General features: G+C 47.7%; 1 protein-coding gene across 7 annotated transcripts in view; it reads right to left on the reverse strand.

The window, feature by feature from the left end:
- The window catches only part of CAMSAP2 (calmodulin regulated spectrin associated protein family member 2), a 97592-nt gene that overhangs the window by 3146 nt on the left and 67442 nt on the right, over positions 1–27004 (reverse strand). For 3 of the 7 annotated variants that reach the window (XM_086343148.1, XM_086343151.1, XM_086343152.1), the window contains 12 exons: positions 21786–21927; positions 21317–21456; positions 15670–15763; positions 13954–14038; positions 11093–11175; positions 10774–10843; positions 8404–10528; positions 5675–5811; positions 4828–5048; positions 2447–2546; positions 1608–1723; positions 319–437 (listed from right to left, as the gene is read on the reverse strand). In XM_086343148.1, coding sequence (XP_086199274.1) covers positions 319–437; positions 1608–1723; positions 2447–2546; positions 4828–5048; positions 5675–5811; positions 8404–10528; positions 10774–10843; positions 11093–11175; positions 13954–14038; positions 15670–15763; positions 21317–21456; positions 21786–21927 — 3432 coding nt within the window. Of the gene's footprint in view, positions 1–318; positions 438–1607; positions 1724–2446; positions 2547–4827; positions 5049–5674; positions 5812–8403; positions 10529–10773; positions 10844–11092; positions 11176–13953; positions 14039–15669; positions 15764–21316; positions 21457–21785; positions 21928–24607; positions 24641–27004 lie in introns of all 7 variants that reach the window. The other 4 variants (XM_086343146.1, XM_086343150.1, XM_086343147.1 and 1 more) reach the window with 3 other exon arrangements.

A 27004-nucleotide genomic window follows, 5' to 3' on the forward strand; every position in this document is an offset into this window, starting at 1 on the left:
GCGACACAGCTCCATTTAAAAAAGGCAAAGCACGCAATCTACGCTTATGAAATGTGACCAAGCGACTCTGGGGAAGAAAACATTTTATGATTTTGTATTTTCATCTTAAGTCTATGCCTAGTCTTGAATGAAATGTGCAGTCTTCCAGAATCCCATCTGAGAGTTAAGTCCGTCTAATAATGAAAACATAGTTACAGACCCTTCATATGTGGCTGAAATTCTAGGAGTCCCTAAGGAGTGTTTTTTCTTGAATTGAAAGAGAAGATTCCTACAATTTTAAGACATTGCCCGACCTAACTTTCATGCAAACATGCTTACCTCCAGTATTTTTTTCTTCTGACCTTCATTTACTTTTCCAGCCAAACAGCAATGAGCTAAAGCATTTTGTATTATGTGCTTATTGGATTTTGCACTGGGTTCTTTGAAGAGCTTTGGTCCTATGATAAGAATTTAATAACAATAACAGTAAAATAACTTTCCTAAGTCAGAAATACTACTTATGTTTAAATGACACAATTGTTCCTACACTGATTTAACTCTAACATGAAGGCCCCTGACTGCCCTGTTCCAGTCAGGACCCAGTTTTATCCACAGGGCTACACTCGCGGGTCCCCTATGGCCTCCCGAGGTGGCCTGGAGGGCAGTACTTTCTGCCACTTTCCTGGAACTCCTCCAGGAGGCCTTCAGTTAAGTATGCAGAGAAACCAGTTCTTTGGAAGAGAAAAAAATTAGCCCTGATTTGTCATGTTTATCTATATCTGGAATAAATTACTCCCAGCATGGCTGACTCAGAGCTACCAGTGGTTCTGTAGCCATGTAATTCCTGGAAGGTTCACTGTGTGTCTGACAGCCCTGCAGGTCTGGGCTCCCCCGGGGCCGGCAGACACAGCTGCTGCACTGACCTTACAGGCTGCTGGGCCAGCTGGAGCCACAGGGTAGGGAGGAAACAACTCTGGGGGAGTCAGCAAGCTCTGCCCCCTGGGCCTTCGGGGACCACTTGGGGGTCAGCGGATGCCAGCGGGACACGGGTGGTCCCCGTCACTCTCCCACCTACTCTCCACGGCTGCTCCCACTTTCTCTCCTGCTTCATTGCTTTAGTTCTCACCCACACGTTATTCTGCGTGCTTCTCCTTCAACAACGTCTCCCCCAACAGAGCCAGACCAGGTGCCCTCCTGGCCCTAAGGCCTTCCTTTATCTTTCAGAGCCTCTCGACACTTGCTCTAGGCCCAGACCTTGAAGGCCCAGCATGAGGGAAGGACCTGGCGGAGCTGAGCGGTTCCCCTCACTCCTGACTGATGTAGGGCGGAGGGGCCTCTGGAGACCAAACTGAGACAGCCTCAGACCCAGACTACAACACAGAGACAAGCAGGGTTTTTAAGGGAGAAGCCGGGGGCTGAGGGCTGAGGGATATTGCTATTTTTCTGAAGCTGAATTCATCTGGGACAAGCTGCCACCACTCTGACTGGAACCAAATCACAGACACTGACTTACCTGAAAGTGACCGCCGCCTCAGCCACTGTTTCCAATCTGTCTTCTGCATGCAGCGCACCCTGCATCGCGTCTCAGCCCCTGGCCAAATGCTTCCCAAGGATGGGCAGGCACTCACCTGTGTACTCCGTCCCTGAGGCCACGGACGACGTGGTGGATGCGTTCTCCCAGTCCTTCTCACCGTTCCGGCTGCCACACCGGCTTGGAGATAAGAAGCCTTCTACAGACTCTGACCTGAGTAATACAAGACGTGCACTGTAACGTCCCATACAGAGGAAAAGCATTTGGGGCTCAGGAGGGTGAAGGTGAGTGCCAACCAAACTCAACTCAGAGGTTTAAAAAGAAGAAGACGGTGGTCATTCTGTCTCATTCAGAGCTGCAGAACCGAGACCTCAGTGGGCACCCCCCTGAATACCTGTGGAGGACAGATGGACGTTCCCACAGGACAACTGACAGTACCTTACGACCTTCACTAGGAATCTTCTCTTATATGGGTGCTATGTTATAACATGCTTCGCAAGACCAGGAAATACTGATTTTTAGCTTCTAATACATATACTGGGTTGGTCAAAAAGTTCATTCTGTTTTTTCCCATAAGGTGGTTTGAAACCTCTAACTTTTTGGCCAACCCAACACATCCTTGAGAAAGAGGGAGCGTACAAAGGAGCTTTCCTAAGTCACAAGAGGGGGAGACTAGAGCGGCTGGCGCGCTGCACACAAGGATGTTCCGCTTCAAGCTCGACTGTACCAACAGTCAGCAGTGGCTGGCCAACAGATACAGGCACTATCCTACTGATGTCATTAATCTAAAATCCAAAGGAAAAAACTGAAAGATTTTATATGTGTATTTTTTATAGACACCCAAACTGTCCAAGTCAGCAAAACTTACGACCATCCACGATTATGGTGCATTTACTGAGAACGTTGTTCTCAGGAGACGTCTGCGCTGTGACTCACCTCGGGGTCCTCTTCCCTGACTGCAAGCTTTCGTTATCGCCCGTGTTCAGTGATGCCAGAGAAAGGCTCGAGACTGAAAAGACACGACAGATTTGTGATCCTGAACAAAAATTAGAAATTTAAAAGGGGCAACTAGAGAAGAGTGTTCATTAGGTAATACCAGTGTATGAAAATTTAGCTGGTACAGTTTCTTTTCCGTTTTAGATACATAATATGCTTGCACGCATATACGCACAACTTACTTAAAATGGGCAAGGAGCCTACTTTTGAGAACTAATGCAATAAGTGAGGGAGACTGAGAGGTACACACCTCCAGTTATGAGATGATGAGTCAGGCAGTTGGCGTGTCTGGCGTGGGGAGTGCAGTCAGTCACTAGATAAACTCTTCGTGCGGTGACAGATTAACTAGATCAAGCCTGGTGACCACTGTGAATCACTCTGTTGTATAACAGGAACTAACGCAGTGTTGTAGGTCAACTGTACTTCAACAACACACAAACTCATGCCAGAGTCGGGGGGAGGGCGCCTGGGTGAAGGGGCAACGTCCTCCGGCGCGCAGGCCGCGGGACAGCAGATGCTCGTCTATAACTTCCCTGACACCGCTGTGTGACACTCCACACGAAAGCTGCCGGGAGACGGGCCCTAGGAGTTCTCAGCACAAGGAGAAAACGTGTCTTTCTTTTTCTGAGATGTTTTATCTATTCAAGATGACAGATGCTCAGCAGATTTACTGTGGGCACCACTTCATGATACATGTAGATCAAATCACTAGACTATGCACCTTAAACTCACAAAGTGCTAAACGCCAATCACATCTCAACAAAATCGAGAGAAGAAAAAGGATAAAATTAATTACTCCTAAACAGTGGAGTGGTAATAAGTGAGTGCCTATAAGAAAAAAAACTCAAAAAAAGAAAAAGTAACAAAGAAACTAACAATAATAGTAAAATATATTTTAGGAATATCTAATTCCCAGGTAATGCTGGATTGGATGAAGCACAAGCTGGAATCAAGATTGCCAGGAGAAATATCAATAACCTCAGATATGCAGATGACACAACCCCATGGCAGAAAGTGAAAAAGAACTAAAGAGCCTCTTGATGAAAGTCAAAGAAGACAGTGAAAAAGTTGGCTTAAAACTCAACATTCAGAAAACTAAGATCATGGCATCACTTCATGGCAAATAGGTGGGGAAACAATGGGAACAGTGACAGACTTTATTTTTTTGGGCTTCAAAATCACTGCAAATGGTGACTGCAGCCATGAAAATTATAAGATGCTTGCTCCCTGGAAGAAAAGTTATGACCAACCTAGACAGCATATTAAAAAGCAGAGACATTACTTTGCTGACAAAGGTCCGTCTAGTCAAAGCTATAGTTTTTCCAGTAGTCATGTGTGGATGTGAGAGTTGGACTATAAAGAAAACTGATACTTTTGAACTGTGGTATTGGAGAAGACTCCTGAGAGTCTCTTGGACATCAAGGAGATCCAACCAGTCCATCCTAAAGGAAATCACTCCTAAATATTCACTGGAAGGACTGATGCTGAAAGTCCAATACTTTGGCCACCTGATGCGAAGAACTGACTCACTGGAAAAGACCCTGATGCTGGAAAAGACTGAAGGAGGGAGAAGGGGATGACAGAGGATGAGATGGTTGGATGGCATCACCGGCTCAATGGACATGAGTTTGAGCAAGCTACAGGAGTTGGTAATGGCCAGGGAAGTCCACGGGGTCACAAAGAGTCGGACACAACTGAGCAAGTGAACTGAATTCCCAGGTAGCAAATCAATTTGTTAATTTTGGCCAATACTAGGTATCAAAAATTTTCACTGACTACAAAAGGTGGAGTTCTCTTTACTTTTTAAATTGAAGTATAGTTAATTTACAATGCTGTGTTAGCTTCTGGTATAAGGAAAGTGATTCAGTTACACACACACACACACACCTCTTTTCCATATTCTTTCCCATTATAGTTCCCTGTGTTGTACACTAAGTTCTTGTTATCTGACTCATATATAGTCATGTATATATGTTAACCCCAACATCCTAACACTTACCCCATTACCCTCTGGCATCTGTTTTCTATGTCTATTTTATTTTTTTTAACAGTTCTCTTTAAATAGTCAGTGTTACATTATTTTCCTTCAGTTTCAGAATAACTATAGTGACAACCCAGGGAGATGGTATGTGAGGGCGAGCGCGCACTGGGCTCGTGTTCAGGCTGGATGTGAGCACTCGAGAGTGCTGTTGGCCATATGCACGCACGCGTAACAGGCTCCACTCGAAGGAAGCTTTCCTGCCCAGTTCAGAGCCCCCCGCGCCTCTGTGCCACTGCCGAGCTGGGGTCTGTTCTAAGCCACCTCACCATGCGCCCGTTACCTGGGGGACCTTTCACGGGCGTCTTGGGGGACTCGAGGTGGTCCCTGTGGATGGACTTGGGCCGCTGCTTCTTCTGCCGGGCCACCTGAGGCCGGGGCTTGAGGACGCTGTCCATGTCCTCCATGAGCTTCAGCTGCTTGCGCCGCAGGTACTCCTGCCGGATGAACTCACGGCGCGCCCGCTCGTCCTCCTTCTTCTGCCGCTCCTCCTCCGTCCTGCGCCTGGAGAGGAGCGGGCGGGCCGCTTACTGTGCACGTACGGGGGCGGCCAGGGGCGGCGAGTGCGTGTGAGGTGGGGTGAGCATGCGTGAAGAGAGGTGAGGGGCAGTGAGCGTGCATGGCGGGGGGGGGTGAGAGTGCATGACAGGTGGGGGGGGACAGTGAGCGTGCGCGGGGGGGGGGCAGTGAGCGTGCGTGAGGAGTGGGGAGCGTGCGTGAGGAGTGGGGAGCGTGCGTGAGGAGAGGTGAGGGGCGGTAAGCGTGCATGGGGGGGCTGAGCATGCGTGACAGGTGGTGAGGGGCAGTGAGCGTGGTTGGTGGGGGGTGGTGAGCGTGCGTGGGGGGCGCGAGCGAGTCAACACCTGGAAAACGCTCCATTTAAAGTGTACCTGGGGCAACCGCGGTCATTAACTATATCATTAATAAATAACTACTTTAAAAAATGTGTGTGTGTGAGAAAAACCCAGGAAAATTATTTTAAATTAATGTTTCAAGCTTGGGATAAAAACATGCAACCAATACTTAAATAAATAAACTCCTAAGAAGCACCCAAATCAGCACTGACTCCGCGAAGGCTTCCCGATGCCCACTAAGGAGCCAGCAGGACCCCTCCCGCTCGGCGGCCGCACCTGGTCTCCTCTTTCTTGTGCTCCATCTCGGCTTCCAGCTGCTGCTTCCGAAGCTGTGTCTCCTTCTCCCTTCTTAATCTTTTCTCCAACAAAGCTGCTCGTTTCATGGCCATATCATTTTCTGCCTTTTGATCATCCTAGGGAATGAGTTTCATTGAGGAGGAGGAAACATTTAAGGCACCAATATCTGCATTTTCAATGGCTGAGGCCACAGGTAGTGGTTACTCTTGGAACTGAGAATCCAAATCACCCACTGAATCCTATTCCAACCCCACCACAGATGGACATGTTCCAAAATGATGAAGGAAGAAATGAATTAAAGAGGCAATACTTTTATCAAATAACAAAAGACACAAACTTCTTTGATTACATGTTTTCAAAACTTAGGAAGTTAGCAAAGAACAACATAAAATGGGGGGAAAAAAAAGAAAAAGTTTTCTGGGCCCTAATAAATAATTTACAGAGTGGAGAGTTTCTCCACACATTTTAAAATTCCATTTAAGTTGTATTTAGAATACACGCTTAATGTAGAAAAGTCAAGGAAAAGCACCAAAAAAATAGCTACCCAAAGTTGTATCACATAAACGAAATTCCTGCTGCACAATTTTTTTAAGTGGAGGCTCTGACAGTTTGCTCGCTGGGTTCTGCACTGCACTGCGGGCTCTCCCACGGAAGAGGAGACGGGTGTAATTACACTCCTGACCCCAGGGCTAGCTAGAAGGTGGGCCCTTGGCCTTCTGGGCCTGCCTGGCTCCTAAGCAGACTCTCAGGGCCCAAGTTCTCAGAAGTCAGGAGGAACCAGCTGGAGAAGTGGTTCTGACACACTCCCAGCGCGGTGCTAACCCTAACCCAAAAGACACGAAGAGTGAAAAAGATGGGGCTCCTTAGGCGAAGGAGCTTCTAGACCCCTACCAGCCGGGGGGAGGAAGGGGCACAGCAAGGCACTGGCACAGCAACTCAGCCACAGCTGCGCTCAGAACGGAGAGAATCAGAAGACAGCCAGGTTGAACATACACACGTCCGCGCCACACACGCTGCACACACTCTGCGGATGAGAGGACACAGTGCCTGCAGGACTTCACGGTCTAAGAGAAACTGTGACGGAAGCAAGCCACGAGGTGGCTGGGAAGCCCAGGTCAGCAGCGTCACTATGAGAGCGCTGAGGGCGCAAGAGATGCGAGGAGAAGACACTCCGTCCACCCCCAGAACCACACAAGGCTGCGGCACACAGAGGCGGCCCGAGGCGAGCCCGACAGGACATCCCGATGGGAGCTACGGGGAGAGGGTGGACCCGCGAATCAGCGGATTTGTTTGCAAAAGGCCCCGATCACACACTGAGGGGCTGCACTTTATCCAACAGGCATCTCTAAGAGACCCCGTGGACTTCCGCTCCTGAGAGGCAGTGTGAAGAAGGGACCAGGCAGACGCGGGGAGCCCGTGATGAGCTGCGACCACGGTCTGAGGGCCGAGTACCGGGTGATGAAGACAGAAGTGAGGAAAGGAGCGCACGGGTGGACACCCGAGGACCCCTCTGCTCTCCTCTTGGAGGGAGCAGAAGTAGCAAGGTCTCTACACACCAGTTACAGTCTACAGCAGCAGTCCATTCAACACATTGACAGCAGTCTCACACAGCAGCAGGCCATTCAACACATTGACAGCAGTCTCACACAGTTGGGAAGCAAAAAACACAACTCACATTTAAGTCTCTAAATGTTAAAAAGGGCCGAGAGGGCCATCTGTCTCTGACCAACTTCAAAGTAAGTTACCCATTCCCAATATTTAATGATCCAAAGCAAGTGATTGTAATCACTTCCGAATTCTCCAGAAAATCTGCAAGTACAGACTTTTGCCACTGAAGGCTGTCTCTATTCTAAGCTGCAGAGGATTAGAAACGATATACCTTGGTCTCTTAACTTTTTAAAAACAGAAACAGGAGTAGCACACACGCACGTTTCTGATGATAAAAAACCATTCTTCCCTCTAAGAGTCTGGAAAACACAGAAAAATATAAAGATGAAGAAAAGGATGACAGGAGAAAAACTTTAATACTAGGCCTTCCTTGGTCTAGTACCTATGGTAAGTGTCCAGATGTTACCATCACAAGGTGAAACTGTGCAGGACTTGGGTTAGCTGGCTGCAGTAGCCTATAAACATAGGTTACATCAAACACCAAACTGGAGATTGGGGTCATAAGCTACACTCTCATCAGTGCTTCCAGAGGAGCTAGTCCAATGACAACTGCTCCAACTATATATATATTTTTCAAACTATATTTTTAATGTTTCATCTTGAAGGATTCCGTCTGGTCAGTTTTTAAAATATATATATAAAAAAAGTGTATGGGAAGATGGTCAATACTAAGAACAGAAACAGATTTGCCTGCAATGCCAAGTTATAACCTTTTTTTAACCAACTGGCAACAGAGTATCTTTTCCAAGAGTGAATCACTTGGTTCTCAAAAGGCTTTGCTGAAAGAGAGAGAGAGAGACAAGCAGGGTAGGGGGGGTGGGAGGTGGGGTGGGGGGGGGGGTGAACAGGTCTCCCCAAGTTCAACGACGTGATGAAAGACTGCTTCAGAAACCAGAGTGCCTGCCGAAACCGCAGTCCACAAGAGTCAGGCCAGAACATAGCCCAGGATTAAGGGCAGACACTAACAGAGGTCCTGCTGTTCAGAGCATGCGCGCGCAAGCATCGAGAGGAGAGGCCTACGGCCGAGCTGGCACTTTTACCTTAAAAAAGAATCCACAGCATACTTTCTGGTCCTCATCAACTTGTTCTTTATCACTTTCTCCATCATACTTTTCAACAGATACATCAGCCTTTTCAGGGGGTTTCAAATCTGAGAGGGAGACTTCAATCAGATTAACGCTCTTAGGCGCAGCAGGCGGGACACTGGGTTTGGAAGGCAGCTGTGCGGGCTGACTCGGGGGGTCTTCACTGGGTGCGGGGTGCGCAACCTCGGAGGCCGGGGCGGCCGGGCCCTCGGGGGCCGCAGAGGGTGGGGGCCGGGCCTCCCCATGCTCCGGAGGCCCCGCCGACCCCTCCTCCTCTTCCTTCACTCCGTCCTTGCGCCCAGACTCCTGGGCCCGAGGCTCTCCGTCGTCGCCCAGACACACGAAGGACCGCGTCTGGATGGGAACCTGACTCGGGGAGAACCTCCGGAGCCGCGGGAGGCTGTCCACAGACCGCGGGGGCGTCAGCGTGCGGTGCAGGGGCGTGATCTTGAGTTCGCTGGGCCTGGGAGTCCTTTGATTTTTGACAGAGAAGGACGCGCTCTTCCTGGGCGCGGCCTGCGGGGACGGGTGGGCCGGGCGGGGCGGGTCGCGCGCAGGCCGGTGCGGGGAGGGCGGCGGTGGGGAGATGACCCAGGCCTGCTGCTCGCGCATGTGCATCAGTGCTTCCTGCTGCAGCGCCAGGCGCCGCATCTCCCGCTGCAGCGCGTGCAGGGACGCGTTGAGCCTCTCGATGGAGCGCGTGTGCTCCAGCAGCTCGCCGTCCTGCGGCGGCTCCTCCGCGGGCCCAGCCGGGCTCCACCGCCCCTCGGGGTCCCCGGGCGCGCTAGGGGCCGGCGGCCACCTGCCCGCAGGGCTCTCCGCGCCCTCCTTGGGGTCCGCCGGAGACTTGCTCCTCGGCCCGTTCGCGTTCTGCGGCTCCTTCTCGCGCGGCCGCTCCATGTACACCTTCTCGTCCTCCGCGCCCGCCGCCTCCTCCCGCAGCGGGGAGACCCCGTCGCCTTTCTTCTTCACCACGGTGAGGAAGGCCGTCCTCCCCATCTTCTGCCTCTGCCTGGTGAACGCGGCCTCCATCTTCTTCTTCTGGGCCTCGATGGCCCGCCGCTTCTCCTCCAGCTTCATCCTCAGGTGCACCACCTCGGAGGCCAGCAGCTGCGTGGTGTCCCGGCCGTGCGGGAGGCCCGCGTCCTCAGGGGCCGGGGCCCAGGCCACCACGTGGGGAATGTTGAGCTCCGAGCCCTCGGGCGTGGTCTTCTGAGAGCTGCTGCCGCTGCTCTTTCCGTCCGTGTGGTTCAGCTTCCTGAACTTCTGCTCGGCAAAGCTGGTCATCTTCACCCCGGAGCTGGAGGAGGCGCTGCTCCCGGGCTGGGACTTGGTGCTGACCGTGCTGGGACAGGGGCTCAAGGCCTCTCTGGTGCTGCCGGGCCGCACGTCATAGTCCTGCAGGAATTTGGACGCGTCATCCATGTCGGAGTCCAAGCTCACGGTGTAGTCTCTCAGGGACGAGTCCTCGTCCATGGTTTCCGGAATGTCTTCTGAGGGCACGTGGATGCCCGTGTCCACCTCCGTGGTGTCTGTGACAGGACTCAAGGCCCCTCGCGTGTCCCCCACATTCTCGGGACTGGACTGGCTGCGCGGGACGCCGGCGTTCAGGAAGCTCAGCTCCTGGCTGTGGAGGAAGAAGCCGTTGGCAAGCTGGCCCGGCCTCGGGGTGTGGGCGGGCTTCTCCGTGTCGTGGATTATCTGCAAGGCCTCTTCGATGCTCGGGGTCCCCACCTGGTTGCCGAGCTCGTCGAGAAGCACGCTGTTGTGCAGCGCTCCATTGGGGAACCTGTAGTGCGTGCCCTCGTTGGAGTTCAGCTCGCCTGTGCTCCGGGGCGCGTAGGTGGTCAGGTCACCGTGAGAGCCCACCGTGCGCTCCTCCGTGATGCCCGCCGCGTGCTCCTCCCCGTCCACCGGCTTGAAGGCCAGGTTCTTCCGGCTGTTCCTGGCTGCGCGGTGGTTGCTCAGGGCGAGCCCGTCATTGCTAAGGGAGCGAGTGATTCCTCGGTTGGAGGTGGATCTCTGCACAGCGTTTTCTTTATCAAAAGAAATATCAAATGAGACTCCATGCACTGACGATCTGAAAAAAAAGAGAAGGCTCTTAAATAACCCCAGAAAAGACAGGATCTGGTATCACTGAGAGATGTGATTTCTTCTCTCCCTCATTTCTCACAATCACATCCTCCTGGGGGTGGAGGCGGGGTAAGGCTGTCAGGACACCTGTCACCAAGGTCACTCCATCCTCTGGCTAGCAACAGGGGTGGTGGGGTGGGGAAGGAGTGCCTCTCACTAAGGCGAGTGCCGGAGAGTGAGCCTCCTGTTTACCTTTTCTCCTTGGGCCATGTCCCTATGAAGCCATCGACATAGGACATAGACGAAGACCTTCTTATTCCTCCTTCAAATGCACGAGAAGAAAAGTCACTGGCACTGTGTAAAACAATTTTAACTTACAGCATTTTACAGACTTCACACAAGGTAAGGAGATGCACACGGAGAAATGAAGACCGTCTTACTGAGAAAAGCGAGCACAGAGAAACAGAAAGAGTCTTCGGTGTGTATATGGAACACTTTTTATTTGCGTTTATTCTCAATCGCTTTCCTGTTAACCACTCACACGGCACTCTCGGGCTTTCTGACACATTACCTGAGGCTGAAGGATGAGGCTGGGGCTGTAAGTGCCTGGAAGGCAAATGGGGACGAGAGTGTGTGAACGCAGCTCCTTCCCCACTGCAACAGAAAAGACACGCAAAATGTCACAGCCTAGCTCTTTCAGACGAATCTAACATACGCAGCTGAAGTCACAGACACCATCGCCACCTCTGACTCTCCATCCTAAGTGGAAAAAAATTAAGGAAACACACCGTTTAAACCAAAGAATGGCTGTGATTATATGAACCTTTATGCATTTTATATTTTTTAGCCCAGGAGCTTGAAATACTACTTTCAAGTACAACTCAATGTCCTTGTGAGATAAGATATGGCACATTATTTTCATTTTATAAGTAGAAAAACTAAGAAAGAAGCTAAATGAAAATCATCAGCTTGAAGTACTTTGGTCGAATCTAAATTTCTAAAAGTGCAAGTATGATCACTTCTTATAAAAGAGCCTGACACCTGCTTGCATGCAGACCTGTGTGTATGTCTCTAACATATTTACATTTCTCCTTATTTAATTCCACTCTATTCCAGTCAATGCAGGGGATTAGACAGTCTATTTCTCAGTTTATGATGACATTTGGCCAAAATTTAATCTTTTTCTTCCTATGTTTTCAGTCCGCCATGGCTTACCTTAGTAGGTGAAACTCAGCACGCCCTGAGAAGGGCTGAGAACGAGCCGGGGGCAGGGCACAGTGACCTAGCTCTCTGTGACCACGCTGCCTTTCAGCTAAGGCAAACCGAGAAGATGAGCAAGCACCGAAGGATTCAGAGGCAAACCTCAATGTGCATCCTACTGCTCAGCGAGCGCCTGCTGCACAGAGCTTTCCAGAAGCCTGCAGCAGGCGCACGCCTCTGCTGTCTCATCAGCTCCCTCGCACCCCGCCCCCACCGTGCACATCACGTGTCCCCTCACCCGTGTCCTCGCTCGTGGGGAAGCCGAGGGACACAACCACGCTGCTCCCCATCACGGGTGTGTCTCGTCCCCTCCAGTGGCCTTCCCAAGCCTCTGCTCTTCTTACACTGACTACCAAGTGTGTCCTCAACAGAGGCACGTTCAGTTATTAAATATGTTCACTCTTTTCTTCTTCCCCAAGTGCTGGCTAAACTGTTGTACGTTCCTGTAACTCCCTCACTTCACGTCTGCATGGAGGGTTTTGGTGTGGGGTAACTCCTGGACACGCTAGTGGCCATGTGTGTGCAGTAGCTGCTACAAATGTCTTGCTTGCCGTCTTCGACTCTTTCCTTGTGAGATCACTCTTCAGGCGCGAGAACACTTGTACATGCGGCTGCATCATTCCCAGGAAGAACAGCATTCCTGAATCCCTCCTCAAAAGTTCTACAGTGGGAGAACTCACACGGGCCACACAGAAACTCAGAGACACGAGACGGCTACACAGTGACCCACTGAGGAAAAGAAGTCAGACAGCCAGCTGGTTATAGGAAGCTCTGCTGGGAAAGAGGAGAAAGGTGGCCACTCAGACACCTGAGAGACAGACAGATGAGCCCTCCCGAGGGTAAGACATTTACCAGTGTCGGAAATGTAGAGGACTGTCTGTCCAAGTTTCTAGACATAGTAACTGTGGAATAACCTAGTGTTTAAGTGGAAAGTTTAGAAGGTTTTAAAGATTTAACAGGACAAGAGATATGACCTAGGATATTGAGTGTTTTCTAAATTTCAAGGCAGGGAATGTTACTACATAACCAACCCAGGAAAGCACTGAGGAAGTAGCGTGTAGAAAACAATCTCCCATGGGACGCCATAGAGCAGCTCCTGAACCAGTCGTATTCCAGCTTCACCTCTTCCTTCATGGTAAACCTCAGTGACGAGGTTTACCTGAGTGACGAGGGTACGAAACAGGGAACTTAACGGAAGTAAGAAAATCCATGGGGGTAAATCCGAGGGCAGGGGGAGGAAAGTGCTTTCCTAATTCACAGGGCTCTGAAGCTCACAGTGATGAGAAGCCCTCTGAGCAGTGAGAGGGTGGTGAGGGTTCTGTCCACACTGGTCAGGACACAGTGGAGAGAAACTGCTCAGGTGTGAGGAGTGACAGCTTCGGTACGTGTTCACACTTTCAGGTTAAACCAAGAGTTCATGCAGAAACTATTTTTAATTTCTTACTTATAATTTTAAAAATGTATTTTAAATATATTGGCTTGAATGTCTAAAAAAAAAAAAATCACAAAGTACTTCGGTTTTAAATTAAAAAAATCATATATTAATAAATTAGGGAGTCCAAAGTCAATACACATTTTAGTTTCTAAAAAATATGCATTAAAAGTGCTTACAGGATATGCTAAAAAACACTTTGAAACAAATTAATGTCTCTATCACATACTTGGGTCAGAAGTCAGGATTATCCTGATAGTAAATGTTTACCTGGCTTTGAATTCAATTCCTGATATTAAGAACTAAAGCATTAACTATTCAACGGTACAATCAATATTCCATCGTGACCTCTCCATAGCTGCAGGAACTAGCAAACCAAACAGGGAAAACTGTCTCATAGATTTAAAAATCTCCCCTGAGGCCTAAGAATTACCTATCATTTGAGCCTCATATGATCTCAATTATAAACAAGGTGTGCAGCAAGAGTTTAGTTTTAGGCTGATTATTTGGACCTTAGGATAATATTCTCCCGCTTTTCAGTGTGACTCATAAAAGCCTATTTATGAAACATTCAGTTCATGTAAATTTCAATGACACTGACAGAAAAACAGGCTTTAACAGGGTAAGTTAATTGTAACTTATTCAGTTCAAAGTTCAACTGAAACTGTAAAAACGCTCATGTAATGTAGTAATCAATAATCTTGATCTCCTAAGTGACTGGCATGGCCGTCCGGACTCACCCTGGCGTGAGGTCAGAGCTGTCCAGGGCATCTCGGGGGGCAGCATTCGAGACAGGAAGTGACGGCAGATCCTCCACAGGCTCAGCTACAGGAAAGACGAAAACCTCAGAATTAACATCAGCACGTTTCTGCCACCACTTCAAGGATCCTGAACTGCAAGTAAGTGTTTACTCTCAGCTTTCCTTACTCCTTATAGAGAATCATAGTGCATTTAGTTTTCTCCTTAAATTTTTCAAAAGGACAAATCTTCTTTAAACACTTCTTGGAAGTGTTCTGACCTATAAAATTCACTTGATTAAGGCTAAATAGGGGGGGAAAAGGCTTAATATAAAATAAATACAGATAATTAAAAATAAACGAGTATTCAACTTTGCAAAAGCTTTCACAGAGCTTGTTACACATGGTCACTTTTACGTCTACGATATAGTTGGTGTTTTGGTAATCAATTAAAGAGACAGAATTTTGTTGGTTAATAACTAAAACACAGCTAGCTACAGTTTACGTTTTTGCGAATAACTCTCATTTAGCTTTTTGCTTTTGAGACCTAATATAACAGCTGTCGAAGATTTTGAATAGTGGGCTTCACAGACGAGATCACACAAAGCACCGCACGTGAAAACTGTGCTAACAGGAAGAGGTGTAGCACTCTGGTTGTGATCACCGCAGAAGAGCCTGGCTTTCCCGACCGGCCTTCGCAGGGGCTCGGCGCGTCCACAGGCCTGCCCCGTTACGTGCCGCCTCCGCCCTGGGCAGCTTCGCAGCCGTCCCTGCGTGTGCCACAGCACGCGGCCTGGGCGCAGAGGTCGCGCTGAGGACGCCGCTTCTCCTCACTGGAGTGAGTGCCGAGTTCGCCCCCTACCCCTGCCCGAGTACAGACTTCTTCCTTCTTCTCTTTCCTTTTTCCTTTGATTTTTTTAGGGGGGAAGCGGGTGGGGATGCGGAGAAATAAGGGAAAATACAAAACTGTGGCGGCAAGGGGAGCAGGCCGGTAGCGGGAGGCAGAGCAGTCACGCTGCGCGCGGGGCGGAGCGCCGGCAGCAGAGGGCGCCCCGCCACGCTGAGCGAAGTCCTCCCGGGGTCAGGCTGAAGGTGGACTTGTTCTTTCCCCACAGAAAGAAACCTCTGGTTTTATCATGGAAGCCAGGGGAAAATCTGGTTTGCTTTACAGAAAGTAATAAGTTTTTCCTTTTTTTCTGTTATTTCCAGAGATCTTTATGGTAACTTAGCCCTTTATTTCTTGTTCGCGTCCTTATCATGAGCAATCAATAGACTGTGATACTGTAACAATCACAGAACTTACTTGGTTTAAATATATATAATATACCCAAGCCTTCTCATGGCTTAATGGCAAATTCGGATTACAGATGAGAACCAAGCCATAATTTGAATGGCTTCTGGCCAACAACATTAAAAAACAGGGAACAAAAGCTAAGGATGGGAGTAAAAGATGCAAAGGGAAGAAAGAGGGAAAACAGTTAAAGCTAAAAGTTCCACAACATAAGCCTCCGAATTCAGGGCTATTCTCGCTACCTCCTTTTCCTCCCCTAAGGTATGGCTCACTCAACAGAGAACTGAATGGCTTTAAATATTAAAATATTCAGAATTTATCCAGGCTAACAGCTAGAACATGAAACAGTCACAGGCCTTCCTGTACAAGAACATCAGGTGAGGTTGTTTTAACTCTCCATTCTGTCTGTTAACAGGAACACTGATCACCTCCTTGTGGGTGAGCGACACGGGGCTGGACGAAGGAGGGCTTCACGACCTCGAACCACCAGAAGAGCTCGGCCATGAACACCAGGTAGTTACTCTGAAAAGAGGCAAGAAAGTCAGGAGGAAAATCAGGTAAAGCTTGACCAACAAGCAATGATAAGGAGAATTTTATTCTGTGTTACCTATTGAAATACACCTTTAAATATCAGTCACTCATCGAAATTTGTGATTAAAAAAAGAAAGCAATGAGAACGCTTATAATCTCTATTGGCTGTGTTGTGCGTTACCTTCTCAGCAGCTTTCATCCTCAACTGTATTTCTTTCTCCCATACATTCATTCTCCCCCTAGGCTGAACCCGTCCTGCTGCTGCTGCTGCTGCTGCTAAGTCGCTTCAATCGTGTCCGACCTACTTGGCTTTTAAACAAGCTCAGGGACTTCCCTGCTGGTCCAGTGGTTATGACTCTGTGCTTTCAATGCAGGGGGCTTGGGTTTGATCCCTGGTTGGGGAACTAAAATCCTGCATGCCACGCAGCATGGCCAAAAAACTAAAAACATTTAAAAAATAAGTAAGCCCGCTCGAGTCTCTCCTACTGAGCACAAGGCACAAGCTTCATCCGACTCCCCTCCTCCGGCTGCCCCTCGGCCCGCCCCCGGCCGCACCCTCACCCTCGGCCCCGCCCCCACCCCGCCCCGCCCTCACCTCCGCACAGGCTTCTGTCAGGCGGCCTCCCCCACCCACCCACCCGGTCCCAGCCCTCCACTCCCAGTCCACTCCCGCACTGCACGCAGCCACGGAACTGCATCTGCTCAAGTCACCAACGACTATGTACTAAATCAAACAGATTCTGTAGTCTCCCTTGAACCTGACCTCTCAGTGGCACCAATACTCTCGATCTGTCTCCTCTGTGAAGACTGCCACCCGCCCCTATCAGGTGACTCCGGAACGTGTGACTGTCCTGAGACATGCAGTGGCCTTCGAGCATTTCCTCGTGTGTTTCTCTACCTGCACCAATCATCCTCCCCACAACCCTGATCCAGTTCCAGCCTTATCTCCCTGAATGACAACTGCCATCACAGGGAACAAACCAGAAACCTAGGAGTCGCCCCATGCCCCCTTCTTTCTCCCTTCCCACACCAAGTCATCCTCAGGGCTGCAGAGTCTGCACGCTAAACATCTCAGAGCCCACCCACTTCTCCCCATCTTCACCATAATTACTCTGATGCAAATGTTTTCACCACTTGGTTAGAATACAATCCCCTTTTCTGTGACTTATTAAGTCAAACTTCTCAAAATGCAGCACTCTTTCCCCCACCTTCCCCAGCCTTAGGGAAAGACTGACTACAGGTTACAAGTGGTACCTGATCAGGGCCCTCCGCAATTTCCCCAGCTTCATCAAATACCATATTCTCCAGGCTTCCTCCTCTTACCCAGCCAGCTCTATGGTAAAAGGACAAAGCCATGCTCAGCACTCTGTCTTCAGTGTTCAAGGCAGTGCCTGGTACGTGACAGATGCCCAATAAATATTTACTGAATGAATGTATAAATGAATAAGTAAACACATAATAAAAAAGGCCAGTCATAGGCAAAACATTGATAGGGAGTACCTCTGGGCAGTGAGATGACTGTGATTCACATTTACTCTTCACACTTACCTCACAGTACACTTTCTGAAGCCAAGGTGTAAAATCACATTTTAAGTACTAGTGCTAGATTCCGCTCTGCTAGTGCGATGGACTGAAAGCTGTGTGTATGTTTTGAAAAAACACTTGTTAAGTGCTCCGTAACTGTTATAGGAAATTAATCAATATTTAAGGACCTTGGTGCTCAACAAAACTACTCATCATCAGGAAAATGCAAATCAAAACCACAATGAGATACCACCTGGCACCTGTCAGAATCGCCATCCTCAAAAAGGTAAGCAGTAGCGAGTGCTGATGAGGGTGTGGAGAAAAGGGAAGCCTTGAGCATTACTGGCGGGGATGCAAAATGGTGCAGGCTCTATGGAAGGCAGTATGGGGCAGTACGGAGGCTCCTCAAAAATTAAAACAGAGCTGCCACAGAATCCAGCAGGCCTATCTGGGTACACACCCAAAGGAAACGAAAACAGGATCCTGGACAGAGATCTGCACGTCCATGCTCACTGCAGCTAAGACAAGGAAGCAAGCTGAGTGTCCACGGCGGGTGGGTGGATAAAGATGTGGTATATATACACAATGGAACACTACTTAGCCCTCAGGAGAGAAGGCGATCCTGCCATTTGCAAAAACACAGATGGCTCCTGAGGGCACTGTAGTGAGTGACATAAGTCAGAGACACACAGTGTGTGGTATGCTGCACGTGGAGTCTAAGGAGCCAGCAGAGAGCAGAGTGGGGGATACAGGGACTGGGGTGGGGCACGTGCTGCTCCGCTGTGCCAGCCCCCGCCTATAAAGTGAATAGGTCCTGGGGTCTAATGAGTGTGGCTAATGACACTGCATCACAGATTTGAAAGCTGCTGAAAGTAGATCCTAAATGCTCACATCAGAGAAATGGTGATGACGTGATGTGATGAGGGTGTAGCAATCACTCTGCAGTATGTGCGTATCAGATCCACACACTGAGCACCTTAGACTTCTACAGTCACGCCTTCCCTGGGGGCTCAGTGGTGACGAATCCGCCTGCTGATGCAGGGGACACGGATTTGATCCCTGGGTTGGAAAGATCCGCTCGAGAAGGAAATAGCAATCCACTCCAGTATTTTTGCCTAGGAAATCCCATAGACGCTGTCCATGAGGTCACAAGAGTTGGACGTGACTGAGCGAGTGAACAACAACAACGCGTCAATTACACCTCAGAGAAGCTGGGAGATTTGCTCTAGGCTCCCTGGTCAGACAACCGTCCTAGTAACAGAACTGTACTGTGCTTGGCCACAAGGTGTCAGCACAGGAAGAAATGATTTCCCCAGTAACTGAAGTTTATGAAGAGAATTCCTTTCTGGATCTGCGAAGATTAAACAGCAACAAATCTGTCACCATATTCTAGGAATGATACCAAATTAATTTCATTTAAAAGCTCTTCTTTTAGTTAAGAAGGTCATGCAGCTATAAATTAACATTCTTGAACAATGTAAACAATATCAAAGAATACAAATAAACAGAATAACAAGTGCACAAACTCCTCTTGTCCACATCCTAACACCACAGTCAGAAGAAACCCCTGCTAACAGTTTTGTGTCTCTCTCTGCAGACCTTTTCCTGTGCGTCTATATATATGTGCAGATGTGCATACAGATGGAAACAGCGTTTTAAAAAGAGAGATAAATCACATCACGTTATATATAATGTGTGCGACCGGGTGCTTCTCTTGGTAACTCTTGTGAGCTTTCTGCCTCCTCCTCTTACACAGCTCAACCACGTTCCAGGACACCCCCATCGCGCCCCTTCTAAGACGAGCTGCTCCCCCCTGTCACCCCAGGGACAACACTAGCACAGCCTCCTGTGCACTTTCAATCCGGTCAGATGCCACCAAGTTCAGTTCAGGCGCTCAGTCGTGTCCGACTCTTTGCGACCCCATGAACCGCAGCACGCCAGGCCTCCCTGTCCATCACCAACTCCTGGAGTTCACTCAAACTCACATCCATCGAGTCAGTGATGCCATCCAGCCATCTCATCCTCTGTCGTCCCCTTCTCCTCCTGCCCCCAATCCCTCCCAGCATCAGGGTCTTTTCCAATGAGTCAACTCTTCGCGTGAGGTGGCCAAAGTACTGGAGTTTCAGCTTTAGCATCATTCCTTCCAAAGAAATCCCAGGGCTGATCTCCTTCAGAATGGACTGCCGCCAAAGTGCCCTCTAAAAAGGGCACACCAGTGTATACACCCAGCGTGGGGGAAAGAGGGCTCATCCCCACGCCCCCACAAATACTTGTTGCTCACGTCAACACACGATGGGATGCCCAGCACCATGGACCAAGCAACTTCTCGAGGATGCAGAATCTTAAGATACTCATTTGAAGACAAAATGTGGTTCTAATAATTTAGCAGAGAACCAAAATAGATAAAGTGACAGTGTTCTCTGCAGACAATTATCTATTTTTTGAACGCCTCATTTAAGAAAATATCTTTATATCTGGATTATGCCCAGAGTAAGTTCATCTAAACATCAAGGTTACATTTTATTTATGGGAAGTCCAAAGTATATGACTTAAGCAAATGTACTCTTACAGTTTAATGTACTTAATGAGACGATTTTTTTCCCTGAGATTATAGTAGTGGCATTTAGAATTTTTAACAGGCAATAATCAGAAAAAGCATTAACAAGATAAATATGAAAATATCTCCCATTTTGGTAAAAATGGTGTAACCATTCAAAATCAATCAAGGTCTTTCTTCCGACGTGTCGGACAGTGGGGAGTGGGTGCTGTTCTGATCAGTGGGCAGTGGTTTGTTCTGGGAGCAGCTGCATGGCTGGTCATGGCTGGGCAGTGGGCAGTGGTTGCTCTGGGAGCAGCTGCGTGGCTGGTCATGGCTGGGCAGTGGGCAGTGGTTGCTCTGGGAGCAGCTGCATGGCTGGTCATGGCTGGGCAGTGGGCAGTGGTTGCTCTGGGAGCAGCTGCATGGCTGGCTGGCTGTGTCCCCCGCCTTGTGTGTAAAGAAGGAAGGGGCTCAGGGTAAAGAGGGCAGAGAGCAAGGAGCGCAAGCACACGAGCGGCAGCATGGCTCCAGGAGGCCCATGGCAGCCTTCAGGGAGGTGGGCACCGTGAATACGGCCAGGCGTCAAGCCTGACACAAGGCTGTTCCTCTCTAACGTTACACAGAAGTGGCGAACTTCAGGCAAGGGCACAGGGGGCGGGAAGGAATTCCGCAGCTGCCAGGAACAGAAAGGCATCACTCCTACCACGGAGCTCTGGAACCTGCAGCTCAGAAGCCATCACGCTTGAGACACGTGTCTGTCTTCACTACAAAGTAAGCTCTGAAAGGACATGGATCTCTGATTGTCTGCTGATTCACCCAAAAAGCCCGAAACAGTGCAAGGTGCTCAATAAACAGCTCTTGGAAGAAGCGCACTGAGCAACTGAGCGAAGCTAGGAGGCCCTGTGACATCGTCCTGAAGCAAGGGACTCACGCACGGCTGATAAAAGCAAGTACTTTTATTTACCTACTAAAAATTATATATATATATACTGGCTGCACTGTGCGGCATGCAGGACCCTAGCTCCCTGACCAGGGGTTGAACCCACACCCCCTGCAGTGGGAGTGCAGAATCCTAACCACTGGGCCACCAGGATATTGCCAGGAGTTACTTCTTAAAAGGTTCATTTCTAGACAACCTTGGTATTTCCTTCCCCCTTTCTTTCCCGAGGTTGTGTCTCAAGTTCTGGCACAGAAGGACCCTTTCTTCCTGGAGCCCACTGCCCTGCTGAGGGCCCAGAAGCACTTGCCGGCTCCTTCTCCACTGCACTAACAACTGCAGGACCACAGACTCACTCTTTGTGTCGCAAAAGCCACCTGTAGCTGACAGTGTGCGTTACAACAGAACACAATCAGCAGAAAAATCTAACCAACTATTTTGACTGAAATTACAGTTAACTTTGTACGCTTAACACAGCTAGACTGTCTCTGCACCTGGCTGTGTGCTTTCCCCACAACCTTCAAGCGCAGGGACCAGGGAGTACCTTTATGGAGGAAGCTGCGTAGAGCATGTCTTCCAGGGTGAAATGGCAACACTGGTTCAAATATTCTTGGCAAAATTCTTGGATCAGCTGCAGGTTATAGAGGCTATCAGCCAGAGACATGGTTTCTTTCAAGCAAATGTCTTCAAATAAGAAAAGAACAAGGATTAATTTTGATAATACACACTTTGGACTCACTTTATAATTAGTAACTTAATACCAGCACACAACTACGTAGAATCTGGTCATCTCTCTCTCTCTCACACACACACACACACACACATCTATACACGTAGCAGTCACTACACAGACTTAGAAACCAAGCACTCCTTCACTCAACTAACTGCCCTCCTAGAATGACATATAAATGTTTTTCTTAAAAAAAAAAGCCTTCATTACTTATTAGATATTACCATCTTAAATATCTGTTACATCTATCCACAGTTGAGAAATATTTCAATGGAACACTTACCCTCTAACCTGACAACACCAGGACAGTAAAAATGAATGAGGGCAGCTAACGCACAGCCATCTGAGCCGTCTTTCAACAGATTTTCTACCAACGGAATGCAAGGCAGTTGCTTGAGCAAGGTCTGCTCCTTCCTATAACGAGCCTACAATATAAAAAAGAGATCAAAGTAAGTACTTCAACGTACAGGAAAGACACAGCACCGTAGGCCCCGTGTCAGTAATAACGTGTAAGTCAGCAGAGACAACAGCCACGCAGCCACATCCTTCTCTCCTGAACAGCACTACTAGACCTGTCTTTGCCAACAGCACTACAGTTCTGAAGCTAAGTGCTTAACAGAACGCCACAGGGCTCATTTATGTGAATTCACTTAGCCCAAGAATTTAAATATAAAAGCATCACAGAATGGATTTTCGACATTTGAAATGTCCAAATTATCAGTTCTGTGGCTCTGAAGATGATAAAATTTGCTTTAACATTAGACTTAACTTAGACAGCACGCTCTTGTGTAAAAAGATTAAGACCGGAGCTTAAAGACTGAGGAGTCATCAGCGTCAAGGGACGGCCAGAGGATGTAAAACTGCTCCTAAAGGAGGCCTTGCAATAAGAACTATCACTCTAAGGAGCTGGAATCAGACCACAAAGAAATCCTGGCTTCTCATCTGAATGCTGAGACAATGCAAATAAAGTGTAACCACTATGAAACTGAGAAAACCCTCCTGGATGAGGTTTCTACCCTAACCCAAAGCAGAGCAAGTATAAGGGTTTCCGCTCCCTCTCAGAAAAGAAGAAGCTCTTGTTTTTTAAAGACTGGCTGGTGCGAGTGATACAAATTTGTAAGACAGTTCCCTAAAAATGAGACCTGCTGTAAAACTGAGAGTTTACGAGAAGGAGCTTCTTAAGTCAGACTAAATACCTGGGCTCAGATCCTGCTCCTGCCACTTCTCAGCTCTGGGATCTTGGACGAGTTACCTGAACGCTCATCTCTCGGTTCCTTATCTGTGAACCGGGGCAGTCACAGTGCCTGCTTCACAGGACACGGAGGACTAAGAAAGATGATGACGTCATGCGCGACATACACACGGGCACACAGCGAGTGTCACCAGAGGTCAGCTGTCTTTAGCTACTAGCTCTCCTCAAGCCAAGAAAAATCATGCTGAAGACTTAATGAAAATTGCACACTGAACTATTAGCAAAATTTATAATTACAGCGGTCACTGATATTTAAATACAAGGTGTTTTTTTTTTAAGAAATCAAAATTAATTTTTCTTATATCTAAACTGATCATCTCTATTTCATAATTAAAGTATAATTATGAAATATAATACTCTGGTGAGAATAAAAACAAAAAATTACTTACTGAAAGAGATTTACTATTTGGTGGTGAAGTCAGATTTCCTTTAAATGACTTTCCCCAGAAAAGCACACACATTCAAGGGGAAATATTTATTCCTATATACCCCTCACTGGCTACTCAAGAACAAGATTCATGGAACATTTTCCCTTGTGAAGAATTTCAGAGGAGATTGTTCTTATGAATCAGTAGGGACTATAATCTGTATTTAATGGTAGAGCGCACCTATATTCAGGAAAAATCGCATCAGTGCACTAGAGAAATTCTTCAGTTGATTTTGTGTTTTTACGTAATCGTTAGTAAGCATCCTCAGTGAGCTGCTGGCGGACAGTTTAAAACTCAAGCATGAAAATCAGGACTGAGGGGGAGTGGCAGCCGGGGCCTCGCCAGCCTTCCAATGCCCCTGTGGCTTCCAGTCCCCTCCAGCCCCACTTCCTTGGGCCGGTAAGAAACAGAATACTATCTCTGGAAATGCTCTACAGTGGCTGGCTCCATGCCAGACTTCTAGGACCTCCAGGGCCCACGGCCGGAAGTGGACTGAGCCGAGCGCCCAGGGTCACGGAACAAAGGACTGAGCTGTGTGCTGTGCTCTGCAGCGTTCCACCGAGGGGCATGGCAACACGCGCACACACGCACACAGCTCCCCGAGGCTGCGGCCACGAGGCCTGCGGTCTGGACCAGACAATCCACAGTTTGCAAGTGGCCGGCCGCAACATCTTCCTGAAGATTACATCCTAGAAGGCCTACCAGGGAAACCAACTTTCAATCTTGAAGTCCTGTGGGTCTCCCAGAACTTCTGGAGTGTGCTCGGCGCTTTACAAACACACTGCTCTTTCTACAAACGGAGACATCTGGCATTTAAGAGGGATGTGTTTTCGATCTTTCAACATTGTGGTGGACTTCTAAGTTACATGTCTGTTTCTGAGGGTGAAAAACATTTAAGTGGTTGAACCCCCAGAGTTCACACTGAAAGATCAACCTTGTAGTCAAACCAGAACTGAATCTGTTAATAGTTTAGATTCAGTAATGAGAGGGACACAGAACCTGTCACTTTTTTAAATTACACAAACAGTATCCTCTATAGGTCAGGCCAAAAGGAAATGATTCTTTCAAAAAGATGACTTGATAATACAAATAATTTACATGTGCAATTCATACTCACTTTTACTGACATTATTAAAACCAGTACAAATCTATACCCACACTTTCTTCTTACTAGTTACTTATGGTCTGCCAAGTAATGACAGACTAGTTTACACTTTTAATTATCTTTAAAGCGTCTAATCCAAATTTTGGCTAGATTTTTTTTAGGTCTTTCTATTCTGCACTATGATCAAAGACCTTACAATCCAATCTCCACTCGTGACTAATGGAGTTATATGAAATGACCGTATCAGCACGACATCAACAATACAATGACACTCTGCAATGATGTCTGGAGGGTGAGCTGAAGGAGCTGGGTAAACTTACAGGAACCAGTTTCCAAAACCATTTGGAAGGAGACTTCAGAGGAGGCAGCAGGAGAAAAGGGAAAGTGAAAGGGAAAGTGCATCAGCATTTTTTAAAATTAACAAGTTATAGTAAAGTTTCTGTTAGTGCAGCTCCAAGTTTACAGTTCTCAAAACACTTTTAAACTGTTAATGCTTGAAAAGTTAGCTTAAAATATAGAGTTTCCTCATGATAAAGACCACCACCTTCTCCCCGCAACTCCTCTCCCAACATGGATATGTGTTTTTAGGATACCCTGGACCTGCTGCATACTTTGGCAGCAAAGAATTTTATTTCGCGGCTCTGGAACCACACATCATATTAAAAAATAAAATACATAACATGAGAGGGAATAGAAAGATTCCAGGGCTGGACTTGCAACCACTGAAATTCTTAAGACATTAGGAAGCCAAGTCTTTGTCCCAAAAGGAAAAGAAGGCTGTTCCATAAGTATATGAGTAAGAGCACACAGTAATGCAGAATTGAACATGATGGTAATGTCCCTTAATGATACAGAGAATTTCTTTCAATTAATAGGAAAGAAGAACAGTTGGCAATTCCTATCAATTAATATTTTTATAGAGTCTCTAAAGCAAGTAGCCACTAACACAAAGAGAATATACATGTTATTATTTTTACTATCCAGGGGTGTCTCAAAGAATGTAATTTTATGTCTTCAAGAAGATTAATAAGCTCACAGTCTCAGATCCTGAACCATTCACGATTGTTCATATTTCCTAGCACCGTTGTTTGTTTTCGGGGGCGGGGGGGGGCGGGCAGCCCTAAATAAATGTTTGTTAAAGTGAACCAAACTAAATGGGGTCTGAGTTAAAATTTGTACTAAACTTTTATGTAGAAAGTTTTTCTTACAGAAATTAACAGTAAAAATAAGACTATTTGGAAAAATAACATAAATAACATACATTCAAGAACTTAAAAAACCTGAAAAAGTCATCTCAAGAATCAGAAAACTCAAGAATCAGAAAAATACCAGCTTCCCACAGAGATAACATTTCCAATAAAGTTTTCTTGCCGCATCAGGAAGAGGAACCTTAACAGTTCTGTCACATGTACTGTAACTGCTCATTTAACCAAAGCCTCTGCAGCTGCCTCTGCGGGAGTCCTGAAAGGCACAAGCAGGGCAGGAGGCCCGGGAATGTGTCTGGGTTCCCAGAGACGAACGCAGTGTCAAAACGGGAGTCTTCCTGTTTTTGATACTAGAAGAATCCATTACATAGAAATTACTAGGGATTATTCAAAACAGGTGATGAGCAAAGGAGTTAGTCTGTATTGTAAAATATTCAGTACTTGAATTTTTTACCAACTCAGAAAACTCTGACACAGCTCCCAATGACTGGAGCTGGGAAATCTGAACAAGTTAACACCACAGACTGGTTGTAACCCCAGTGTACACACACACACACACACACACACACACAAACACACACGAGTCCAGACTGCTACAAATAACTGACTGAAGGATGTAAGGAAGTGGACAGGACACAGTCTCCCTTAGAGGAAAATTCCAAATGATACAGGGGCTCGACCCTTCAGGGAGGGAGCTAACTTCTCTCTTGCAGCGTGGGCTGGACTGAGTGACCCACTTACAAAGAAAACAGTGCTGATGGTGGAAATGGAAACTTGACAAGGAGGGACGTGACTTTAATGAACCAAGTGATCACGTGGACACCATCAGTGACGAGCCGTGTTCATGTCCCGCGCTCCCTGATGTGAAGTGATGAGGCGTGAAACCACCTCTGTGACGTTCTTCTCTGAAAGCCCACATACCAAATCTCATCACGAGACACAGGAGACAAACCCCAATTCAGGGATGCTGGATAGAACACCTGGGCAGAACACAAACTGGGAGACTGTAAAGAAAGCCTGTGGTTTAGTCAATATTAATAATCCACCAACGTCACTTTCCTGTTGTTGACAAAAGGGCCATAATTATGACAATAAGATGTTAACACTGGGGGAAACTGGACAAAGTTGTGCTATCTTTGGGATTGCTCTGTAAACTAAGATTATTCCACAATACAGTTTATTTCAAAAATGAATACACACAAAATTAGATGAGGGTACAAACTTCCAGTTAGTCATAAGATAATAAGTAGTAGAGATGAAACATACAACATGGTAATTAACACGGCTGCATGGTACATATGAAAGCTGTCAAGGTAAATCCTAAGAGTTCTCATCGCAAGGGAAAATGCTTCTTCTACTCCCTCAACGCCGCATCTCTATGAGGTGACGGAGGCTCGCTAGGCCTACTGCGATCCTTCCGTGCCGTGTGTAAGCCGGACTGTGATGTTGCGCACCCTAACCTTACTCCATGCTTTGTGTCAGTTAGAGCTCAGTAAAACTGGGAATGAGCAA

This window comes from Bos grunniens, chromosome 16 (assembly GCF_055505025.1).
Source record: "Bos grunniens cultivar Pamir isolate PY7600 chromosome 16, Bosgru_T2T1.0, whole genome shotgun sequence".
Taxonomy (NCBI): Eukaryota; Metazoa; Chordata; class Mammalia; order Artiodactyla; family Bovidae; genus Bos; species Bos grunniens.